This window comes from Cyprinodon tularosa, unplaced genomic scaffold (assembly GCF_016077235.1).
Source record: "Cyprinodon tularosa strain WSP-4 unplaced genomic scaffold, ASM1607723v1 ctg85, whole genome shotgun sequence".
Taxonomy (NCBI): Eukaryota; Metazoa; Chordata; class Actinopteri; order Cyprinodontiformes; family Cyprinodontidae; genus Cyprinodon; species Cyprinodon tularosa.
The window spans coordinates 532,155-555,045 of NW_024039618.1; the positions used below are offsets into that span (position 1 = coordinate 532,155).

General features: G+C 38.8%; 1 protein-coding gene across 2 annotated transcripts; it reads left to right on the plus strand.

The window, feature by feature from the left end:
- The first annotated feature begins 2,605 nt into the window (after positions 1-2,605).
- LOC119775074 (RNA-binding protein 6) lies at positions 2,606-22,554 on the plus strand. 2 transcript variants are annotated; one of them, XM_038272949.1, is made up of 23 exons: positions 2,606-2,717; positions 3,286-3,339; positions 5,618-7,004; positions 7,097-7,186; positions 7,307-7,376; positions 8,118-8,191; positions 14,547-14,621; positions 14,714-14,987; positions 15,075-15,232; positions 15,329-15,429; positions 15,528-15,597; positions 15,868-15,973; positions 16,049-16,104; positions 17,052-17,172; positions 17,293-17,390; positions 18,545-18,895; positions 18,986-19,135; positions 19,217-19,282; positions 20,955-21,179; positions 21,267-21,341; positions 21,448-21,545; positions 21,661-21,712; positions 21,793-22,554. In XM_038272949.1, exons 1-23 carry the CDS (start codon positions 2,686-2,688, stop codon positions 21,883-21,885), a joined length of 3,876 nt encoding a protein of 1,291 aa, XP_038128877.1. In that variant the 5' UTR covers positions 2,606-2,685; the 3' UTR covers positions 21,886-22,554. The 2 variants fall into 2 exon arrangements, with proteins under 2 accessions (XP_038128877.1, XP_038128878.1); XM_038272950.1 differs by having other exon boundaries at positions 15,889-15,973.
- Positions 22,555-22,891: the final 337 nt, after the last annotated feature.

Here is a 22,891-nt window from a genome sequence, read left to right on the forward strand (position 1 = left end):
TTATTTCAAATACAAAAGATGTTAAAGAAAATTGAAATTTGAGAAAGAATGGACACAAATTCCAGAAAGCGAAGAAAAATAAGCGGTAATAACAAGATTAAAGTTAAAACATATACAGTTATACAACATTAAATATGATGGAAATACATCAACCATGCAAATATGAGTGGTGAATGGATTTGGAAACAGTAGACCATACTGTTTATAGTGAGAAAGTAGTAAGTAGAGACTTTTTTCCCCCCATGTTTTATTGTCATTACACTGTCAAGTACAGCGCAACGAAATTCACTCTTTGCATTTAACCCATCCCTCAGGGACCAGGGGAGCAGTTAAGAGTCTTTGCTCAGAGACTCAGAGTGGCAGTCTGGGCATAGGCGGATCTACTGGGGTGGCATAGGGTGGCAACTGCCACCCTAAATGACAGCCTTGCCACCCCTGCTGCCACCCCAGTTGGCGGTAGGGGTGGCGAGGCTTATAAATTATGGATCATTTGAGAATTACGGCCGCTAATTTCCAATGTCGGACTGCAGTGAATGCAGCACGAGATGACGCGAGAGCGACTGAGACTGATTTGTTTTGAAAACCGAATGGGGCAAAGCGAGGGAGCCAGGGGTGATGGGGAGAGGAGACACGGGATGAAACAGGTAAAAACTGATTAACTATCTATAGAGAAATGAAATCATAATGAAAGCACAATGTTGCTAGCATAGCTGCAATGCTGATTTTGAGATGATAAAAATCAGGTTGCAGAACGTTATTTCTCTAACTATGATGTTAGTTTAGGCCTGACGTCTCAGGCTCATAAAGACATATTTACGGTCAACTATGACAGAAAAGAGACTATATAGTTTGGTTGCACTCAAATCAAAACGCACAAAGGCATTGGATCTAAATAAAGTTGTGAAGCGTTTTGCTGAGCAACATTGAAATCACTGCATTCAGCTGTTATAGTCATGTTAACTTTATGTTATGCTCTCTGGTGAACCTTTACAGAGATCTTACATTTTGTTTTGGCACCTGAGAAAATCTGATATTTCCTTTAATAAAACCAAAAGTGTTAAAAGTTAAAAATGTGATACTGGTGTGAATCCTGCTTAATATGAAGCAGAGTTGTTGTTTCTTTTTTTGTATATATAATATGACACTATCCAGAAATGACCCGTATGAACCTACTCACAAGCAAAATGTATTTTTATGTTGCTTCTTTTCAGATTTGTGGAGATTTTGATGTAACATACAGAACCCGCCTTTTTGTTGATTTGTTGATACAGCAGTATGGAGGACCAAGTCTGCCATATTTAAAAATAAATACAGAAATAAATAAATGCTTAATAAATAAATAAGCATACCAAAAATACACCAAAAATACAAACAACAAATAAATGTAAGTAGAAATTAAATTATACAGCTAGTCATAAAGGTATATAACTCTTTTAATTGGCTTCTTTATTGCTTTGCCTTTTTAAAATTTACCTTATTTATTTTTTTTGTCATTTATTATCTTCAACTTCATTTTTTCATTACTTATATTTTTAAGTATTTATTTATGTGCATGTTATCATATTTTTGTCTGTTTTATTCTTCCTTTGTATATTTTTACCCTAGTTATTTCTTCGCCGCTATTTCTTTCTGCCTGCCCTTTTAACATTTCTGCCTGCCATTATAATATAATTTCTAATTACATTTATTTGTTGGTTGTACTTTTGGTGGCAATTAATTGTATGCTTATTTATTTATTTCTGTATTTATTTTTAAATATGGCAGAGTTGGTCCTCCATATACAGCTCTATCTACAGCATATTTACATGCATGAAATGTCCCTTTCATGTTGCCTTAACTGCTGTATGACAAGTTACTGAGGAACAAATGTGGTAAATGTGTGTTCAGAGTAACCAATACATAGATGTCCAGTACCTTTTTTGGGTGCCTTGACCCTTTTATTTCTACTGTGTAGTTATGCTAACTTTAGTACAGCTCAGTCCATAGATCTCTGATGGGTAACTTTTTCTTTTTTATAGTTTCTTCTCTGACAGTCAATCTCACACATCTGTGACTCAGCGCCTGTGTCTTACCTTAATACCTTTCCTGTGATAATGCCCCTCTAGAAGTAGTGTTATCATTCTTCTATCTCCTATTAAGTGAGATCTCATTGTACGATGTATTTCTAATATGAACTGTTTCACATGAAACACTAGTACTGTACATACTATTCTCACCAAACTGTGATAACTGTGAATAAATTCAGTGTAAACAAATGCCATATGTTGCCACCCCTAAAAAATTCCTGCCCCCCTCTTGCCACCCCATAAATATTTTTCTAGATCCGCCCCTGAGTCTGGGGGAGTGGTTTTGAACTCACAACCTCACGATTCCAAGCTCTATGCCCTAAACACTAGGCCGCCAATTATAAGTTATAAATGTTACATTAATTAAAAAAAACATATATGTAGAGAATGTATTTATTTTTATAAGGAACGGGGTTGTTTGCAAAAATATTGATTGGGTTAGTGAAGGGTGAAGTATTGATACTCCAAAACGGGAGGTGGCGATAATGCATCTTAACGTTTGATGACAGTCGCCAGCAATCCGGAGAAGAAGAAGAAGAAGAAGAAGAAGAAGAAGCAGCAGCAGTTCGTCTCCATTTTTGCTTCAGTTCTTTTAAACAGACGCTGCACAACAGGATTTATGAATAAAACGTTATTAAAAGAGCATCTAAGGTAGGTCTCCTTGAGAAAATATTACTTTTATTAATATTTTAAAGTGTTATCGATGGGACAGCATTTGTTTGAGTACGAGTAAACGCTGGGGAACAAGCTCTTAAACATTAGCTAGCCACTTCAAAGCGTCATCGCATTACTCTTCATTATCTGAGAAAAAGAGATTTTAGATTTAAAATTTTACATGTTACCGTCATCATTTAATGGTTTCTCTGAATCGCCATACGTGCAGTAATTTATCACTTGTCTGCTTTTCCGAATAATAAAGGGCCTTGTTGTGGAAGCTAAAGTTAGCTCGCCCCAATTTTTTGCAGTCACTCCCTCAAGTCATTTCTACCACTGATCTGACAAAATACTGCAACCATCTTCAAAGAATTCACTCCCTACCCCCCCAAAAAAAAGAAAAGGAAAAAAACAACAACAATGTTGCTAACTGACTGGAAGAAACATGTATATGCTCGCTTGTTGAAAAATAAACACTTACATTGTGTGTGTGTGTGTGTGTTTTTTTTTTCTTTACAGGATACGAATATTAACTGTCTGTATTTGTGAATTTTTTTAAATATAGAATAGTTGTAAACATGTGGGATGGACCAGGACCACGGGGAAGACCACCCTTTCGGTAAGGGAACGGCGATTATTCCTAATATTTATAAGAGTTTCACTTTTTTATGTAAACCAATGTTGCTTGATTTATGTTGAAAGTCCAGTTGGATTTGTGATAGTAACTGTTTAGAGCCCTTTAAACTCCTGTATACAGACGAGATATCATATAAATTAGATCTTAAAAGATCATAAGTTGGCAGTATAAGTGTTTTACGGCACAAAATCAGTTGTGAAGAATCCACATTTCCTTCAATTCTCATTTCCTCATATATCATTAAAATAAATCACTCTGTGCTCTTTAGTGTCTGGACACTAAAGAGCACTTATTTGTGTGAAATTTGCTGCACAAAAAGTTGATTATATTAGTTATTTTCAAACTTAATATGAACTCTGTTTTATGATAATTTTATTAAGATTTTACAAAGCAGTTTCTTTCACTTCATTTGTATTAAATGTATCTTCTGAATACTTGGACATTTGGCTTTATATTATTTTTTAGGCTGATACGTGCTGAAGTGACGGGGTTTTTCTTTAAGCTGTTACTGTCTGACATTCTCATCAAATTGCTTCTTAGGACTGATAATCATAGACCAGGGGTGTACCTTAGTCAGAGCTAGGCAAGTGGTGTTGCAGAGAATCATGTATGGTCTGACCATTCTCATGCTTTTTGATAAGATGCAAGTGCCATGAATTAATAGGACCACATCTCTCCATCAGATCACATGCTATATTGTATCTGGTGTGTTCTGACATTTAGTGTGTCTCAGAACAATTTGCTTTCAGAATCACATAACAATTTGTAACAATTGATTGAATTATTCGAAGACCTTGATTACTAAAATTAATTTAGACAAATCTGCCTCAAGGCTTCCTTTATATCACACAAACAGTGCGTTTGGCAGATGGCCATGGTTACTGATAGCATACCCTGCTAATACATGATGGTAAGTGCGGTTTTTAGCAATGTAGAGAGACCACAATGTCCATAAAGAAGCTAGGAGAAAGAGTTGACGTTTTAAAGGAGTAAGTTCAATTAAAACTTTACTGAATGAAAATTGCCGGTGAGGTAGCTGGCATCCACTGACTTTCTATTTCCACAGCTCAGCTCTCAGTGCTACTGCTTGGCCTCCACCTTTGTTTTCAATAGAACATTGTTTTAATTGGTCAGCCTGTGGGATATAACATGGGGATAATGTTTTGTTATGCCTGAATTTAAATGACATACATTACACAAGTGAAACTTGTGGAATTTTTTTTAGTTGAATTTTTTCAGCTTTAAATGCATTTTTTTTTTTTTTTTTTTTATGAAAAAAAAATGAACTGAATTGTTTCCATTTTTCCTGTTTTCTCATTGCTCATTAAATAATGTTAAGAAATTAAGTGCACAATCTGCAGAATGTGCTTTTTCTTTCTGGTCTTGCTTTAAATAACCATTAACAATGATACATTGTGTCAAGATTCCTGTAGTTTTGTATTAAAGCCTGTTCTAAATGCGCGTTTACTTGAAACCAGGCCTTGCATAATCACCTGATCAAATTTATTGCAGTTATTCATATAGATTAACAATAAATGTTTAATTGTTTACAAGCAGCCCTCTCTAAATCCTCTGATAGGTTACTACCAGTAGTCCATGTAACTGACTGCATTGTAAAGAATCTTTTTAATTATTGATGTAGCTTATTTATTATTGTGAAACCCTCCAAAAGACTCAGTCGTAACAGACAAAAACAGGTTTGGGTCATTTTGTCCCTTGTCGCTGTTGTTCGTTTTGATTTTTTTCTTTATTTGACTTGAAATGGTAGCACCTACCTACCACACATTTGGTACCCGGTTAGACAGTGGGCTACCTACTGGGATTTGCTATATTTTTCTCTTATTCAACTGAAGGATAATGTATCTATATGACCTCCAACAAACGTCATCTTTCTACAAGAAGTAGCTTAAGCTTATTTGGTATTGGAATGGGTCTAGGGCTGCAGTTGATAATGTCATTGGAATTTATTGCAATGATGAATCAGGTTCCTGGCGAACACATATGCTCTTCCAACAGCTCCTCTGATGATGAATATAGCCTAAAGCATGGCTTGTAATATGTCATATATGATAAATACACTTTGAAAAACCTTGTTTGTTAAAAGAGACACCATGGCCAGTCATAGATCCAATACGGGGGCTGCAAGTTGTCAAATAAAATAAGACAAGTTGGCATGTAGCGAGTAGCTCACACTTTTCTGGCTTTGCTGTTTTGTTTTGTGTTTTGAATCAGCAATCTAATACATTTCGGTACCTTTCAGCAGCGATCACCGTGGAGAGATGTTTTGGGGTCGAGATCGTCCAATGCCTGATTATAGAGATGGCATAAACATGCATCATATGGGTCCTAGACCTTTTGCTGTTCCACTGATGGACCAGAGAAGGATGGATGCCTTTCCCATGAGATGTCATGATATGGATCCCCGAGATTTCCGAGGAAGAGATCCAAGCAGAGAGTTCTTCATACCTGGAGAGGAGCCAGACTTCCATCCTAGGAGGCATGCAGAAACTTCTCTTAGAGACGAAATCCTTGATCCCCCTGGGTTTCGTGGGCCAGGCAGGGATTTTGGAGGAAGAGATATGCCTCCTTGGGAGCCTAATGACAGATTTTTAGACATGAGGGACAGAGAAATGTTTCATAACATGCCACGCTTTGACAGGCCTAATATTGATGGAAGGAGAGGCTTACCCATGGATCGAATGGTGCAAGATGGTGGATTTAGGGACATGCCTGACAGACACCCAGGAGATATTGGTGATTCTAATCGCTATGAGATGGACTTGCCTCCACATGAAAAGAGACTGGATATCGACAGAAGAGGAGGGCCACCATTCAACCCAAGAGGCAGATTTGAGTCCGATATGGACTTTAGGAATCAACCTGGACCCCCTGTTGACATCAGAGGCAGGGAACGTTCTCCTTTAAGATTTGGACCAGGTGAGTTCTCTCCAGAAGAAAGGGAAAGATCAGACATGCCCCCAGATGTTGTTGGTCGCAGACCACAGTTTAGGGGTCCTGGAGGCACTGCAGGAAGTAGAGATTATCCTGAAACTAGTGGTAGCCCCATTATGGATTATTGGGGTGGTGAGGAGATGACTCTAGCTGAAGAATGGAAAAACCGTCAAAAGAGCAAGAAGCCTTATGCAGGACAAGATTTGGAACCTGCTCCTAGCTTCCCTCTCGCTCTCAGTAGTAATGTGATTGTAATGGATCCAACGCCATTTCATGAAAGGAAAAGGCCAGAAGTGAACCCCTTAACAGGTTGTCAGAGTAGGGAAAGTAAAGAATGGCCTAAAGAAAAGGATGCAAAGTTTATCCAAAATAAAACAAGTTGTGAGTCAAGGCCCCCTTACTTTGAAGATCCAAAGAAACCTTCACATGAGATAAAGGAGCCAAATGATCCTTTTGGAGAGATAAACGACATACCATCTGAACAAATACCATTCAGGAAAAAGCTGCAGGAGGACGATGATTACCAAAGAAAAAGCACAGTAGAGGGAAGAGATCAAGACTACAGAGACATAGATTACAGAACGGCGTCTAGAAGGGTTTATGATTACCATCATGAAGAACTTCCTCCATCAGAGATATTTCTTAAGGGACCTCCTCCAGTTATACCTTCAAAATTCACAGACTCTGGTTCCCAGGTATGTTTTTTCCATCTCTATTTACGATTAGGGCTTTTTGTTTATTACTTATTGTCTTTTTTTTTTTTTATGCCATAACCATTGTCTAAAAGGATCGAGATTACAGGAATGCATCGGTCAAGGAAAAAGTTTCAAATATCGTTTCCATAAGTGGTATTCCAAAGACTGATTCGTTGGATCAGGTAATTCAAAAGAAATGCAGGTTTCAATTAACCATATATGTTTGAGTAGTTGTAGTTGCCAATGATGTGTTTTATTACTCTCTAAGTATTAATCTTTCTTTTTATGGTTTCATTTTCAAGATCCTTGGAGCCTTTGCGGTCCGTGATGGGATGCCGATACAGGGAATTGATATCAGAAATGTTGTGCCAGGTAAGAATGAAAGTTTTTTTTCTCCCGGATTGTTTGGGGCACTCGATCGCTACTATGTCCCTTCGTATTTCGCTGTAAAAGCGTTTGCTTTTTGTTCTTTTTTTTTTTTTTTTTCTTTGTTCCGGTTGCTTTTGTTGGCGGTGTCTGTACGCTTGCTCACTGAAAATACGATTTGGGGGAATTCTGTTTTTCCAACATTTTTATGTTACCTAAGGATGACTCACAATGTTTTGAGTTGCTTAGTGTTTCATCAGAAGATCTGGGATGCTTTATCAAAAAAAAAAAACCCTCTTCAGACGAATCGTCTCGGTAACTTCGTTCATCTTGATTCACTGTAAAAGAAAAATACACGTGGTAGCATAAAACGTCCTTTATATTTGCGCTACAGATTTTGTCTAGATGAGATCAAGCATTTAATCGAGACTATGTCCTGATGGTCATATTTTCATTCTAATTCATGCAAATGGCACTAGACTGACTATGCCGCTCACAATGCGAACATTTACAGCCAAATGTTTGCAATATTTGTACCCAAGGACCTGGCTTGGCCGTAGTCAGTGGCATAATAACCAGGAAAAACAAATGAAAAAAAAGTATGTTGTGTCCAAAAGGTATGTTTTGGGTAAACTCTGAAAATGTACTCGCAATGATCTCGATGTTTTCACGAATGCTTTTTAAAAATCTTTCTATTTCTGAGTTTAACTAACAAAAACCCATCTGTATTTCAAATGCTGTCCCCAGGTTACAGCTACGATATGGCCTTTGTGGAGTTTTTAAACCTCGAGGATGCAGTCCACTTCATGGAGTCCAACAAGGTGGCCCATCCTCGTCACTCTAAGACGGCTGTCTCTCCCATCTGGATTGCAAGGGGTTCAGAGGGCACTCAGTAGCTGGGGGGATTGGGAAGGGGCTTTAAAGAAAATGTTGATCCTAAATCTCCATTATCATACATCCTCGAAATCAAGTTCATGTCATGGTTTTCCTATTATTTACCACTGCTTTCAGGAAAAAATCTTGCCTGTAAGCTTATTGGTTTCCTATCTTTTCAGATTTTAGAACACCAGCTAAAAACGATCTGGTTACTTCACAGAGAATAGTCCCAATTTCATTTACCCCAGGCTTCGACTTACATTTGATAGTTTGAGCACTAAGAAATTGATGTTTAAAGAATATTCTATGCTCTGGACACAATTATGCAGCCATTAGTGAAAAGCTTTCTTCTAGGGACTACCCTAAACGCTAGGGATAACACTTGTCTTAATTGCGCTTTTCCTATTGACGGTTTATCTTTTTAAAAATTATTTTGAAATACCTATGACTGCAACCGTCGCTGCTTGTGAAGTAGTTTAAGTCTCTGGAACCATCTAAATCAGGTATATCGGTATGAACCTTGAGCCAATGCAGAAGTGCATCAGAAGTCACCACGATACGTGCTGTCCAAATAGCGTTCGCAGTAAGGACAGAGGTCTGAAGAAGAAGCAGGATGCCTCCTACTGATGGTTTGATTAGCATAGGAACATCCCAATGTTCTTATCTGCCGCAGTACGGTTGCCCACAATCTCTTGCGTGATAGGACTTAAGGGAACAACCCAGCCTTTCGCTACATTTGTGTAACTTGTGTTTTCTGTAGTACTTTTACTGAAAGGCATTAATCCAAATTTGACTTGCATCGTCCATGTTCATTTCTATCTCGTATTCACATCCGGAAGTCTTTCCAGATTCCATATCGCAACTCGGGGTTCCTTTCCTACCGAGGATAGTTTCCTAACCGCTGACCCTGTGAAAGGTTAAACAATAGGAGCTAAAATTTGCCCAATTGTGAATCAGTATTTGACTTTAATATGGGGGACCTGTGTTCAAATCCCATCTGTGTGAAGAAAAACATCCTGCGTTAAAAATTAGCCAAGTCTGTGATTAGTTGTAATGGCTTGCTTTGGTGACCACTGAGCAGCTGAAATTCCTCATCACCCGTGACCGTAATAAAGTATTCAGACACTGTTGCCGGAGGAAAGAGCGGGTGCATTTCCTTAAGGTAAGCAGTGTTCTCCTTTGGTAAAAAAATTGCGCTTGACGTTTGGCCAGTTGCTTTGCAGTCACATCATGTCGATTAGCAAATTTTTAACCCGAATTTGGAAGCAACAATTGTCTTTTAATAATACCAGTTTTTATAACACCCCGTCCTGCTTTTATGGCAGGAAACTGAAGTGTTGCAACAAGTAAAGCAACAGACTACCTGAATGATGTCACTACTTTGCCGATTCTGTGGTGCAGAAGCGGTTACAAGCGAACAGGGATCCCTGTTGGCCTGTGTGAAAATTTTTATGTAAAGTGAACCCAGGTTCAAGAGAGCTGAATCAAAGGCAACTAAGGGCAAGTTGTGCTATGAATCTTTTTAAAATAATGTAGGTAGTACTGTATCCTTATTTTAGCAGGTATTTTATATTTTGTTGCGCTAGTCGCCCGAAATGCATCGGAGACGTTTTTGAAAGCATGCTTTGATGGTGTTGATCTTGAATCTAGATTTGTTGGCCTCGATGTGTATATATGTTTTAATTCACTTTTTAAGTTATATTTTCCTTGTGTTTTTATTTTAATTAATATTAGTTTTTTGGGTTGTGCCAAATACTTTTGACAGCTGTTGGGTTGCTATGTTTGGCTTACAGTCGACGGGTAAGAACTTGAATGTTTTACTGCAGTATGTGGTTAAAAGGTCTGGTGCAGATGTGTGTTGTTGTGACCTATGATGTTCTGACTTTCCAACTTTCCTGAGCTTTGTCTGTTTTCCTTTTAGGTTGCTTCAGATCGCAATCTGTTGCAGCTTTCTTTGCAGCAAGTTATTCTTTGCCCTTAACTCCTTGGAATTCTTCAGATGTGTCCTATAGAAAAAGTATTAAGTTTGCCTTCTCTAAAAGCTTGAGTATTCTTTTTTTTGCGGGCATGTTAAATGAATTTGCTAATCTGTTTTATATCCTTGTTTGGACTCCTTGCAGTACGGTCAGTGGGTCTCAAGCTTGTATCTGGTTTTAGGTTCAGCAGTTGAGCCAGAATTCCTCGTAGGATTTAGGCATTTTATCTTTTTTTTAATGATACAAGTTTGATGCTTTTGTGATTTTTTTTTTTTTTTTTTTTTTTTTTTTTTTTGCGGTCTACTTTTAAGATACATTTTTTTTTTTTTTGTCTGCTTGGAATTATAATAACCACTGAATTGGCTAACTTCTTAATGATCAAGTTAACTGTCTTTATACTACATAGCTAATCTTTAATCATTTACTCAGTGCTTGAGCTAGACATGGTCTAAACGTTTTATTCAACTTAGTTTAAAAAAAGTCGACAGCAGCATACAAAATCTGCAGAGGAGCAGTGCAAGCTGAGGACTCTGTTTACTCTGGAAAAAAAACATTTATCTACAGAATCTGTTTCAGGAGACATCTAAAGAATGAGACTACAGCTTAATTTTAATCGTAAATTATTCATAGATTTAATAGTCAACAATAAAAAACAGTTTTATATATAGGGGTATAGGGGATATTACCATCAAATATTTCATAAAGGTGCTTGTGTCACTGCTCCTGGGTTACAAGCAAAACCCTCTTTGGTTCCACCTGCTTCCTCTGAAAGCAAACATAGTTCAATGGTCCCAGAGATCCACTTGTATGGGTTGACCCATACAAGTGGGTTGAAGTAGGCGTTCTCGGTTGCATGGGTTATCACACAACTGTGATATTATGGGATGTCACTAATGCAATGCAATGATCCTTACCAGCTTTACTTTTCTTTGTGTAGCCTTTTACAGCCATCACATTCAATTATATTGATTTTCACTGCTTAAAACCAAAAGCCTAGGAAAGCTGGCAATATCATTTTTTTCACATCTTTCGAGCTTTGTCCTCACAGTTTCTGTTATTCTAGCTTTATAGATATGCACAAAGTCGTTGTTTGGATATTTGTCAAGGGTTGTGTTAATCCTATATTCTGGTATAGTAGTGGTATCAACAACATATTCTTTAAAACAATAAGAAATGAGAATAATACATTATCAGTTTAAATAAATGTATTTTGGTGTTGTGTAATTGGACCCCATTTTATATTATTGGAGTATTCATAGCTTCAACTGGTTTTCCTTTATTTGCTTATTTTTAGGTTGGGCCAAAAAACATCAAGGACTTGTTTCAGGAGGTTGTATTTGTCCACTATTGTGATGATTTAAGGAAGGGGAAATGCATAAAAAAAGTGGATCTAATTAGGTTAGTTTATTGTTCTTTTGCTTCTTCACTGGCATTTTTCCACTACTCCATGTAGCTCCACAAGACATTTTCTACTACATTTTCGGATTCAAGAAGTGTTTTTCTTCTTCTACTCGGTGTGCTGCTCTAGCATCTTCTCTTCTTGCTTTTGTTGTGGTGGGACAGGCATGTTTTCGCACTGCAAGCGAATCTCTCCACAGACCAGATAAATTGTACCCTGGACAGCAATTCCCAGATTGATTTTCATTCCGATGTGATCTGCTCCAAAGCTGGACTCTGAAACGGTTCAAAGCAGTCCAAAGGTTTATGGTGGAAGCACTTTTAGACCTGGCACACGACAGGATGCAGAACAAAGAAGAAAGTCTATAATTTGATCAGGACTCAAAGCAAATTGTCCAACCCAATCCACCGTCTGAATTACTAGGGGATCTGTATGACATTCTTTGACCAATCTACTACACCCTTGTGCAGTCATCTTTTGACACAGCATTGTTCACGTGGTTGGAATTGTTTTTGGTTAGACTCAAGCGGCCAAGATGGGTAGTATATGCTTTTCCTTCTACTTGAATGTCCTGCTCTGACATCAAATCCTTTTTACTTGGTTTATGTGTGCTGGAAGCTGGCAGACATTCACATTGTGAGAGAACCACTCCAGGGTTTGGGATAAAACCACTGCAACTGTTGTAACTGTTTTGGGGTACAGGTCTCTGGTCTGTGCTAGGATACAGGATGGGATCATAACTGTGTGAGCTGCTCTAGAAACTGGGTTTTTGCCCAGTAAGAACCTATGGTCTGTAAAAGTGCAGTCAACTAGTTCCTTCTTTGCCGGGTTTGATAAGGCTATAATCGCTTTTTGGACTCATTATACCCCCATTTACACGACCATTTTTAAACTGTGCTAAGAACAGTCCGTACAGAGAGAACTGTTGAGTGTAAATGGAAAACAACTGAACTGGACTGTGTCAGACACAACCGAACTGTGTTAAAGCTAATACTAGTTCAGCAGTAGGGCTCGATACAGTTCTGTTGTGGCTGTTAAAAAAGAGCGCATGAGCAGACCGCGTCATCTCCTATATAAAGTCAGCTGACTTATTTTGCAGGTTTTCCGGCGTGTCTGGCTTTGCAATTCACAGATCTCTTCCCCTGTTTACAACAAAAACGTCTTCTCAGCCTATTAACAATAAATGGCATCAAAAGAATGTGATGCCAACTGGGATGATGCCGAGACCAAGGCTTTCATTGAAATTTGGGAGGAGGACGCTATCCGGGCACGTTTGCTCCTGAATTTTATGGGCGGTACCATTTTTGTTTGTGTGATTCCTTTAGATGCATTTGAAGCTTTAGTATCGTGGAGCGCCGTAGGAGACAAGGAAACGTGTTAGCATGATGTGTAAATGGCCGTGAGAACCAATTGGCACAGATTTGTTTTTAGAGGACTAGTGTAGATGGGGCATATTAGTAACAATCACATTTTACTCAACTTCTATCACCTTTAGTCTGATGACAGTCCCTAACTCTTCTGTTGGTTATTAATGATCAAATCACATTACTTTTTCAGACTGTGGGGCTGCTTTGATAACAATCCCTCCCACATTGTGATGTTGTGGGTTTCCAATTTGAAGACAAACAAAACTTTATAATATAGAGCCAATCTAATTTCAGTAGAAGGCTAATAATAGAAAAGGGACATTAAGTAGTTTCCTTACGCTAACAAATTAATGCCGTAACATTTAAAAGAGCTTATTAATAGAGATGTACAGTTGTTAGAGGCTGTCAGTTTTCCCTTGACATGCCATCATTATTAAGCATTAATAAGCTCACAAAATTAGAATCAATGCATCTTAAATATTGGCAGAGAAATCGCTAGATTAGTGGCTTATATTATTACGGCCAAAAAAAAAAACATAATCTACTTTAGGCTTTTCAGTTTCCTTTTTTTCGGGCTAACTCTGAATACTACGACGGTGTATTAGGGCCACACATGAAGAGAAAAAACATTTTTGCCATGACGAGATTAAACTCGACATGTCGACTTTAAAGTCGACATGTCGACATTAAACTCAACATTTTGAGAATAAAGTTGAAATGTCATGTTGAGCTTAATCTCGACGTGTCGACTTTAAACTCGCCATTTCGAGAATAAAGTTGATATATCGTGGCGACTTTAATCTCGACATTCCAAAGTTTGGAGAAAAGAGCAACCGCGCTCCACAGCTGCAGTCTGCGTTTTAAGAGTGAAGGTAGTCTTTGACGTGCTGCAACTGTATAGGATTCTGTGCATGTATCCTGTGCAGCGGTTGGCTCTCTTGAACTAATTTAAACTTTATTGTCGACACGTCGAGATTAAACTCAACATGACATTTCAACTTTATTCTCGAAATGGCGAGTTTAAAGTCGACAGGGCGAGATTAAACTCAACATGACATTTCAACTTTATTCTCGAAATGTTGAGTTTAATGTCAACATGTCGACTTTAAAGTCGACATGTCGAGTTTAATCTCGTCATGGCAAAAATATTTTTTCTCTTTATGTGTGGCCCTAATACTCCGTCGTAGAATACAGCTTCCACCCTTTAAACGTGATTTTTTTTTTTTACTGTCGTCTGACATGGTATGAATCGTACAATTAGATTGTTGGGGGGATAGTGTAGAACACAAGTCGGCGATGAATAAAATTGTTTTCAACTTCAGACCAAAACGGTAGCTTCTCTGAAGCTGTTCTACTCTGGGAACTAAATTTCTACTGCGCAGCAAGATGGCCTTGCTGAATGCATGGATCTGAGGTCTGCACCATACCAAAAAACGCTGAGCTGTTTTTTTCGGTGCATTTTACGGGCGGACAAAACCTGACATAGTGCATGCTGTATGTCATCTTAGCTGGATCACTAATGTTGTGAAATTCTCACTGTTATCGGCTTTGTTTCCAGGGATGCATAAAGGTTGGCACTAAGACATTTGCCTTGAAGTATGTCCAGCCACATGAGTGTGAAAGAGGTCCTTTTGTGAGTATTATTATAGAGTTAGGTTTTATTATTTTCAAGATGACAGTCATTCATTTAACCATTGAGAAATTGCTGGGGTTTTTTTGTTAAAGGAACCTGATCATAGAGTACCTCAAATGCTGGACACACAGAAACCCCCATCTGATAAGCCTTTAGAAGATCTGAGGTCTAACATCGATGTTAAACATCCTATGGAAGAGCCTCCTCGCATTCACTTCCAGCGTAACACTGACCTGACTCCAGAGGCGTGGCAGCAGCAAGTTGACCAGCAGCTAAAGCTTGAACAAGCGGAACATCTGGGAGATTCTTCAAACACATCTCTTCACATCTCAGAACAACCCAAGTCTGTATTCAAAGACAGCAAAAGTACGTCAACCTGATCCGCTTGTTTCATATTTCTTTTTGTTAAAAAGATGTTCCAGTTTAGTTTTTGTTTTGTTTCCTTTTATGTAGCTATGATAATAAAGAATGTGAAGCCTACCACCACAGTAGAGACCATCTTAAAAGCTTTGGACCCCTTTGCATATCTGGATGAAAGAAATGTCCGTTTGGTGAAAGGAAAGCCCAATGGGGCAAAGTCCCTTTGCTTTGTCGACATGGACTCCCACGAGGTACTGTCAGATGTCATTTCATTAGTTAGGAAGTCAAGCTTACCTTTTTATCACTTTCAGGACAGAACATTGTCTTTCTTTTTTCTTTTTTTGTAGCAAGTGAAACGTCTGGTTGATCTCCTCACCAAACCCAGACCCCTGTATATTGATGGAGTTAGAGTCCATGCGGAAATTGCTATACCTCTTAAAAACCACATGTAAGTCACCTTGATTGAAGTCTTCCATCATCAACCCGCTACTTTAGAAAATAAAGTTTTTCTTTACTTGGATATTTCTTTTTTCCCTGCTGATTTAGTTTAAGAAGAGAATATGATCCATCAAACCCTCCACTTGTTGGGCATCTGCCTGAGGATGCCACAATGGCGGTAAGTTTCTATTTAATGACTAATCAGACATCACTTGTGAGTGCTATATAAAATTTAGGCAGAAAACCTACTCAGTGAATGTTGGAATAATTTAAAATGCATAGTAAGGGCATATTAAAAGTGAGGAGATTCAGCATTCTAAGTGCTGAAAATAATGTTCTTATTTTTCCTCATTACATTACAAACCAGTTTAGACTGTGGTGGCATAGTGTCAGATTTTTGTTTAATCTTTGGATTCTTGAGGGAAAACTGACTAACCAAATCTGGTAGACCTCTGGTGTTGTTTTACAGCCGCCATTCCCACCACCACCACAGTTCTTGCATCCTCTACTGGCTCCTGTTGTTGGCACTCCTCCAACAGAGGTTGCAATGCAGGGTGAGAGCTCTTTCACATTTTTTTTAGATTGTGAGTTTCTACTGAAATACCCTAACTCGTTGTTTTTGCTTGTAGGTGATTTAATGACTCTTTGTGCGAATCCCGCTGCTTCAGCCCCTAGCCATAGTCTGGTATGTTTCATATTATTCAAACCATACGATATGTATATACGAATGTTTACAGAAGGAGCTCCCTGCTAAAGTTGCTTTATTTAAATTATCCAATTTGAAAAGTGAAACAGATTAAGTCATTTCATGAACAAATTAATCCTATGATGTTTCATTAGTTGTTTCTTTGTATTTGTAACATAATGGTTTACAGCAAATCAAAATCCCAAATTCAGTTAATAATTACATTAGTGTCTTGCAAAAAGTCATATGTTTTCTATGCAGGCTTGTTATGTTATGGCCTCAATAATGAGCATGCAGCCAACAATTGTCCAGCTTTCATCCGTGATTAGAATAATTTGCATAATATCGAAGACACTGTACATTAATAACCCTGCATCTAAGTAGATTAATGTAAAGCTGAGTGTAAGGAGAAAGTGAAGCTGCACAAGTAAAAGATGTAACCACCGCCTTGGAAGCATTGTGAGGCAAAATCCTTTCAGCGTTTGGGGAAGACATGGAGTGTGGTTTAAAGAGCACCACGCCGACCAATACGTGCATTAAGTCACTTTTGAATTGTTGAACGTCAGAAGTGTCCTACTTTGGCAAGGTGGAAAATTACATGTACTGTCATTCCGTGGTCCAAAGTCATTGGACTCTCGGGGTCCAAAGGCCTGGAGGAAAAGTAGAAAAACACAGAATCCAATTTTCTTTTGTTTCAGACTGATGTTTTTATTTAATAAATGTATATATGACAGGAAAACATTGACTGAATTGTAGGGGTTTCATTGCTGTAAGCCTCAGGCATCCAACTAAACAAAACCAACCATCTGAAAAAAACACAGTAACAAACCTATAATACATTCAGGGTTCATTTAGTAAATTCTCCTGAACTAGATAAGCTGTCTTATTAAATATTTTTTGACTCTTGGTGTAGTTTTCTGACATTTGAATGCTGAATATTTTCTCAGGGAAGGGACTACAATGTAATGACTACTGCGGCCCCATCAAACCAAACTGGTCAACTTCTTCCTCCTCCAGACTCTGCTGCAATACAGCCCCCCACTGAGGGTGCACAGACATATATTTATGGTGAGGAAAAACATGTTTAGATCCTTTGGAAGATGTTTTATATATTAAAGTATATCCATTATAGGGTATAAATCAGCAACTACATGTTATACAAAAATAACAATGTCGCATGTTTTCCAGGTTCTGAAACTCCAGACATGTCCAGTTACTTGTATGATTCAACGTCGGGCTTCTACTACGATCCTGAGACAACACTGTACTACGATCCAAACTCAAGGGTGAGGCATATATGCAAAATTGCACATATATGCTGTGCATATATGTGCAATTTTGTCTTTGGCGTGTAAAATTAAGATCGGGAGTTTTAGGAGCTAGACTGTCTTATGTTGTCATTAAGGTGGGGGATTCCTAATAAACCTTGCTCTCTCTTTAATGAACCTTTTCAATAAAAATAAAAAAAGTGTTCTGAGTTGATTTAGCCCTGCTGAGCTCTTTGAGTATCATGTAAAAGTAATGTAAAACTTGCATATTAATCCTCAAAGATATGGCCATCATGTAAAACATAAGGAGCTAAAGGAGTTCTTCCTTACATATCCATCCATCCATCCATCCATCCATCCATCCATCCATCCATCCACTGCTTATTCATCACGGTGGGGAAGGTGCATATCTCCAGGTGGCTATGGGCGAAAGGCGGGGTACACCCTGGACAGGTGGCCAGTTTATCGCAGAGACATACAGCCTCTGGGACATACGCAGTTATGGTTTTAGACTGGGAGGAAAATGCAGTACCCAGAGAGAACCCAGGCATACACAGGGAGAATATGAAAACTCCATGCAGAAAGAGCCTAGGCTGAGAGTTGAAGCTTAAACCTTCTTGCTCCAAGTTAGCAGTGCAGCAAACTGTGCCACTTTTAAGATTTAAACAGTACTGTAAGTTTTCACTCTTACCGTTGAAAGTTTCTTAATTTCATTAAAGTTTAGTTGTACAATTAAATATTTATCTTCGCATATATTCCTAATTTTGCTTCCTCATCAACTTTATTTATAAAGGGCTTTAACATGAGCCTCAGCTAAAACACAGTGCTAACCACCAGGAGGAATAAAATAAAAGGACTTAAAACACAATAATAAACTAGAAAACGTGGTATAAAACAGAGTGAACTATCACAAGATACGGCTAACAGCTTGAACAAATTAAGTACAATAAAATCTCAGATTGTTGAAGGACAGCATGTTTTAAAACAAATAAAAAAAATTAACGGTGAAGCGGCCTGTTGAGTGCAATGCTTATATGTTCTAAAACTCCTATCCCTCCTCACATTTTCTGCAGGTTTTGTTCAATTCTAGGATCTTTGTGAGATTTGTATATAATTTTTATTTTTATGTTTCTGAAATCATATTTGCTATTTTTCCCATTTTTCTTGTCTAGTATTTCTATAACGCTCAATCCCAGGAGTATTTGTACTGGGATGGAACAGCAAAAACCTACATCCCAGTTCCAGAAGGAGGTTCCACAGGTTCCCAAACGACACCCACTATGACTGCAGAAGACCAGGCTATTCTTTCCAATCCAGCTGCAGATGCTCCTTTAGAGCTGAAGAAACCTTCAGCACCACCCCAAGCTTCTGCCGCCCCTGTTGCTGGTTCAACAGAGAACTCTGCAGGGTCTGTCCAATCTCTCACAGCCTGTGTCGAAAAGAAGGACGGTGAGGAATCTCCAAAAAAGGATAAAGAAAAGGATGGCAAAGACGATAAACCAAGAAGTATTGCCGCTGTTAAGGTAGCATTCCCTGTAAACAAATCCCAAGTCATGGTGGAGTTTGTGTAGCTAGGTGGTGATGAACAAGTATTTTGTTGCTGCTGTTTGCAGATAATGAAAGATATGGAGCGTTGGGCAAAGATCCAGAATCGTCAGAAAGAAACTGTGCGTGCTCCATCTCCAGTCCTAAAGTCTGGGATTGATGATGAGAAGAAGCAGTCCAAGTCAGCTGATGCTGCATTTGCTATATTCGAGCGGAAGGTTGGCTACTGCTCTTCACCATTCATAATTTGCTATTTGACAAATTTACTTTCAGCTGTTTTTATCCTTTTGTTTCTTTAGATCACAGGAAGTGAAGATCTCTTTAAGAAGCCTGTTGCTCCAGTCAAAAAAGAGGAAAAATCTAAAGTAAGTTGGTCTGTATTGTCATTGTCAGTTTTCTCTTTTCCAAGAACGGGTCACTGGGCAGTCAGTCCCAGCAGAGACTCCCAGACTTCCTTCTCCCTAGACACCTCCTCCTGCTCCTCATGGGGAAGATGAGGTGCTCCAGCTGTGAAGACATAGTTCCTCCAGTGTGTCCAGGTTTGTCCCCTAGGCCTCCTACTAGTGGGATTTACAGGGGTAATCCAAATAAAAAAGGTCAGAGCCACTTCAGCTGACTCCTTTCAATGTGGAAGAGAAGCGACTACTCTGAGCCTCTCCTGGATGACCGAGCTGCTCATCCTTACTCTAAGGGAGCGCGCAGCCACCCTGCAGAGAAAACTCATTGCGATTGCTCCCCGCAACTTCGTTCTTTCGACCATGATCCAGATTTCATGACCATAGGTGAGGGTAGAAATGTAGACCAACTGGTACATCGAGAGCTTTGCCTTTTTGCTCAGCTCTCTTCGCCTCAACAGATCAGAGCAGGGTTGGCATTATAGCAGCAGCTACACTGATCTATTGGTCTTCCGCTCCTTTCTCCTCTCACTCATGAAAAGGATCCTAAGACACATGAACTCTTTAACTTGAGGCAGGAAACTTTCCTCCAACCTGAAGGGGGCAACCCACCTTCTTCTGGTTAAGAACCATGGCCTTGATCTTGGAGGAGCTGATCTTCATCACAGCCGTTTCACACTCTGCTGTGAAGTGTCCCAGTGCATGCTGTAGGTCTTAGCAGTAGGGAGGCAGCAGAACCACATCATCTGCTAAAAGCACAGGCAACGTCCACTGGTCCCCAAACCAAACCCCCAATGGCCCTTGGCTACTCCCAGAAATCCTTTCCATAAAGGACCCCTGCCAAAGTCCAAGGCAACAGGTCCAGCTTAATGCTGGCAATGCTGACCAAACACCTGGTCCACTTGAGACACGGTGGCCCCCAAATCCATACTGCTAGAGCACTCCCTCGGGTCAGTATGGGGTACATGGCCAGATGCCTTCTCCAGGTACACAAAATACATGTGGATCAGTTGGACAAACTCCGGGACAATAATCACACTACTCCTCTTTGACAGTCAGCTGTACTCTCCTCTTCAGCACGCTTGCATAGGCCTTCACCCCCTATAGTTAGAACACCGGTCCAGGGCCCTGTCCCTAAACACCACACAACATTGTAAAGTTGTCAGCCATGATAGCCCAGTAACGGAAAGAGAGCCCCAGCTTATCGAAGACGTACCTCAATGGAGTTTTTTGACCAACTTGTAGACTTAGGCCTGTTGAAGTCAGCATGTTTGGCTATGATCACTGTCTCTGCTTCCATCACAGAAGGTGTCAGGAAATCCTCAAAGTACTCCTTACACCATCCAAAAATATTCTCAGTCAAGGTCGGCAGCTTCCTGCCACATAAAAAATACCGTTAGCGAAGCACTGCTTCCCCCCTCTGGAGGTGTTTGACTGTTTGCCAGAATTGCTTTGAGGCTGACTGATAGTCTTGGTCTCTCCAAAATCGTCTCAAGCCGGGATTCTTGCCTCTCCAGTCGCCCAGGCAGCGGCTTGGTCTAATGTGCAACTTGTTAGCAAGAAATTGCACATCTCTGTGTGAAAAATAAAAAGTGTAAGTTTGTAGCTGTTGCTCCTGGATAAACTTTGCTTTTGTCTTTAGCGTCCAATGGGGTCTTTGGGTCTGCTTGCATCAGACTATGGAGCTGGAAGTGATGAAGAGGTTGAAGAAGACAAGGAGGAGGCAACTAAAAGCACCCAAAAGAGCCAGCCTGAGGAAAAGGACAGGCTGACTGACTGGAAGAAGATGGCCTGTCTGCTGTGCAGGAGACAGTTTCCTAATAAGGATGCTCTGATCCGCCACCAGCAGCTCTCTGATCTACATAAAGTACCAACTCATATTCTATATATGGAAAGATTTGAAGACTAATTACTTCTGTTAAGTTTTTTAACACTTGTCTTATTGTCTAATCAGCAAAACATGGAGATTCATCTCAAGATCAAGAAGTCAAAAAAGGAACTTGAAGCTCTGGAAAACCAGGAAAAACAGGCAAGCAGGCATTAATTAAAGATGGATAATTTTGTTAATGATACATACAAATTATATGTAAAAATACTAGCGAATGAAACTGAAGGTAGTGTTTTGACCTTCACAGCTAAACGTCAAAGAGACTTCCAGATCACCAGAACAGAAAAGACGAAAACAGCATCACCAACAGCCTCAACAACGTAGCAGCTGGGCTGGAAGCTCCAGGTAGGCTAAGGTTTTAACTTATATGAAATATGATGAACAAGTGAAATTTATTTTTGTTTCTGCTCTTTCAAAGAGATGCTTATTTCTTCCTCTTTTTTCTTTTTTTTTTATACAGAGAAACAGGCAAAGTGAGTGAGAGACCTGGTTTAGGGGCTGAACCTGTCCAGGTAAATTTTTTTATCTTTTTGTTAAAGATATTGACTCTTGCAGTAAATGTAAAGTTTAAATATTTTTGTTTTTCTTGCAGAAGAAGAAAAAGGAGCATGTCGTATGGGACCACAGCACTTACAAACAAGCAGTACGCAAAGCCATGTTTGCACGTTTTAAGGAACTCGAGTGATCTCGGTTGTCGGAAAATTATCTCCATTGCCTGAAAATGTGAAACGTAAATGATGTGCTCAGCAAATTCTGCATGAGGAATCGCCTCAACTCTTTGAGATCTTTTCTTTGAGACACCGTGTCTTCAACGCTACAGTTTACACTGATATAAGGAGACAAATGATTTATTGAAGCTGATCTGAACAGTCAAAAAAAAAAGATTACAATTAATTTTGTTTAAAAAATACATGTTCATTTTTGTTCCATGTATATTTGAGAAGCCTTTTTTATTTCGCAATAGCCATAGATACATTTGTTTGTTTTTTAAGCTTTTTTTTATTATTATTTTCAGGGATTTAGATTGCTATTACTTGCTTTTGTTAAGTAAAGTATGAAGTTTAGTCTCTTATGATGTAAATTTGTAAAGTTATCAACTCACCACTAGGTGGCACAATTGTACTACTTTGTTTTTCAATAATTTGTGGTATCCAGCAGGTCATATTGTCTTTAAAAGAAAACTGTTTTCCATCTAATAAAAATACCTCTGAATCAGGTGTATTCATGAGGATTTTGTCTCCTTAATATTTATACATTTATCTGGACAATATCCCACCAGTGATGTTTTACATGTATTTTACTGTACAAAGATTTGTGTTGCTGATTTTATCAGAATAAACCTACTTCAATGACATTTTCAGAAATAAATCGCTCTATTCAAATTCTTTGGTAGAACAGTTTGTGCTGATGCCTATCTGAGTGACTATATGGACACAAAACAGCAGCATTAACTAGAGGAACAGCAGGCACAAAGATGTATGTTGAATTTTGCTGCTACTAAGTAATTCAAGAAGGCTATTTTTCATAGTTTTTTTTTTCTTAGTAATTGACAACACATTTAGTCTCTTACTGGAAGACAAGGCTATGAAACTGCATTTTCTTTAGTTGTAAAGAAAAAATAAAGCATATGGTTTCTTATAGGACTTTTTTAGTAGAAAATTTAATTCACTAACCAGCATATTTATAACAAG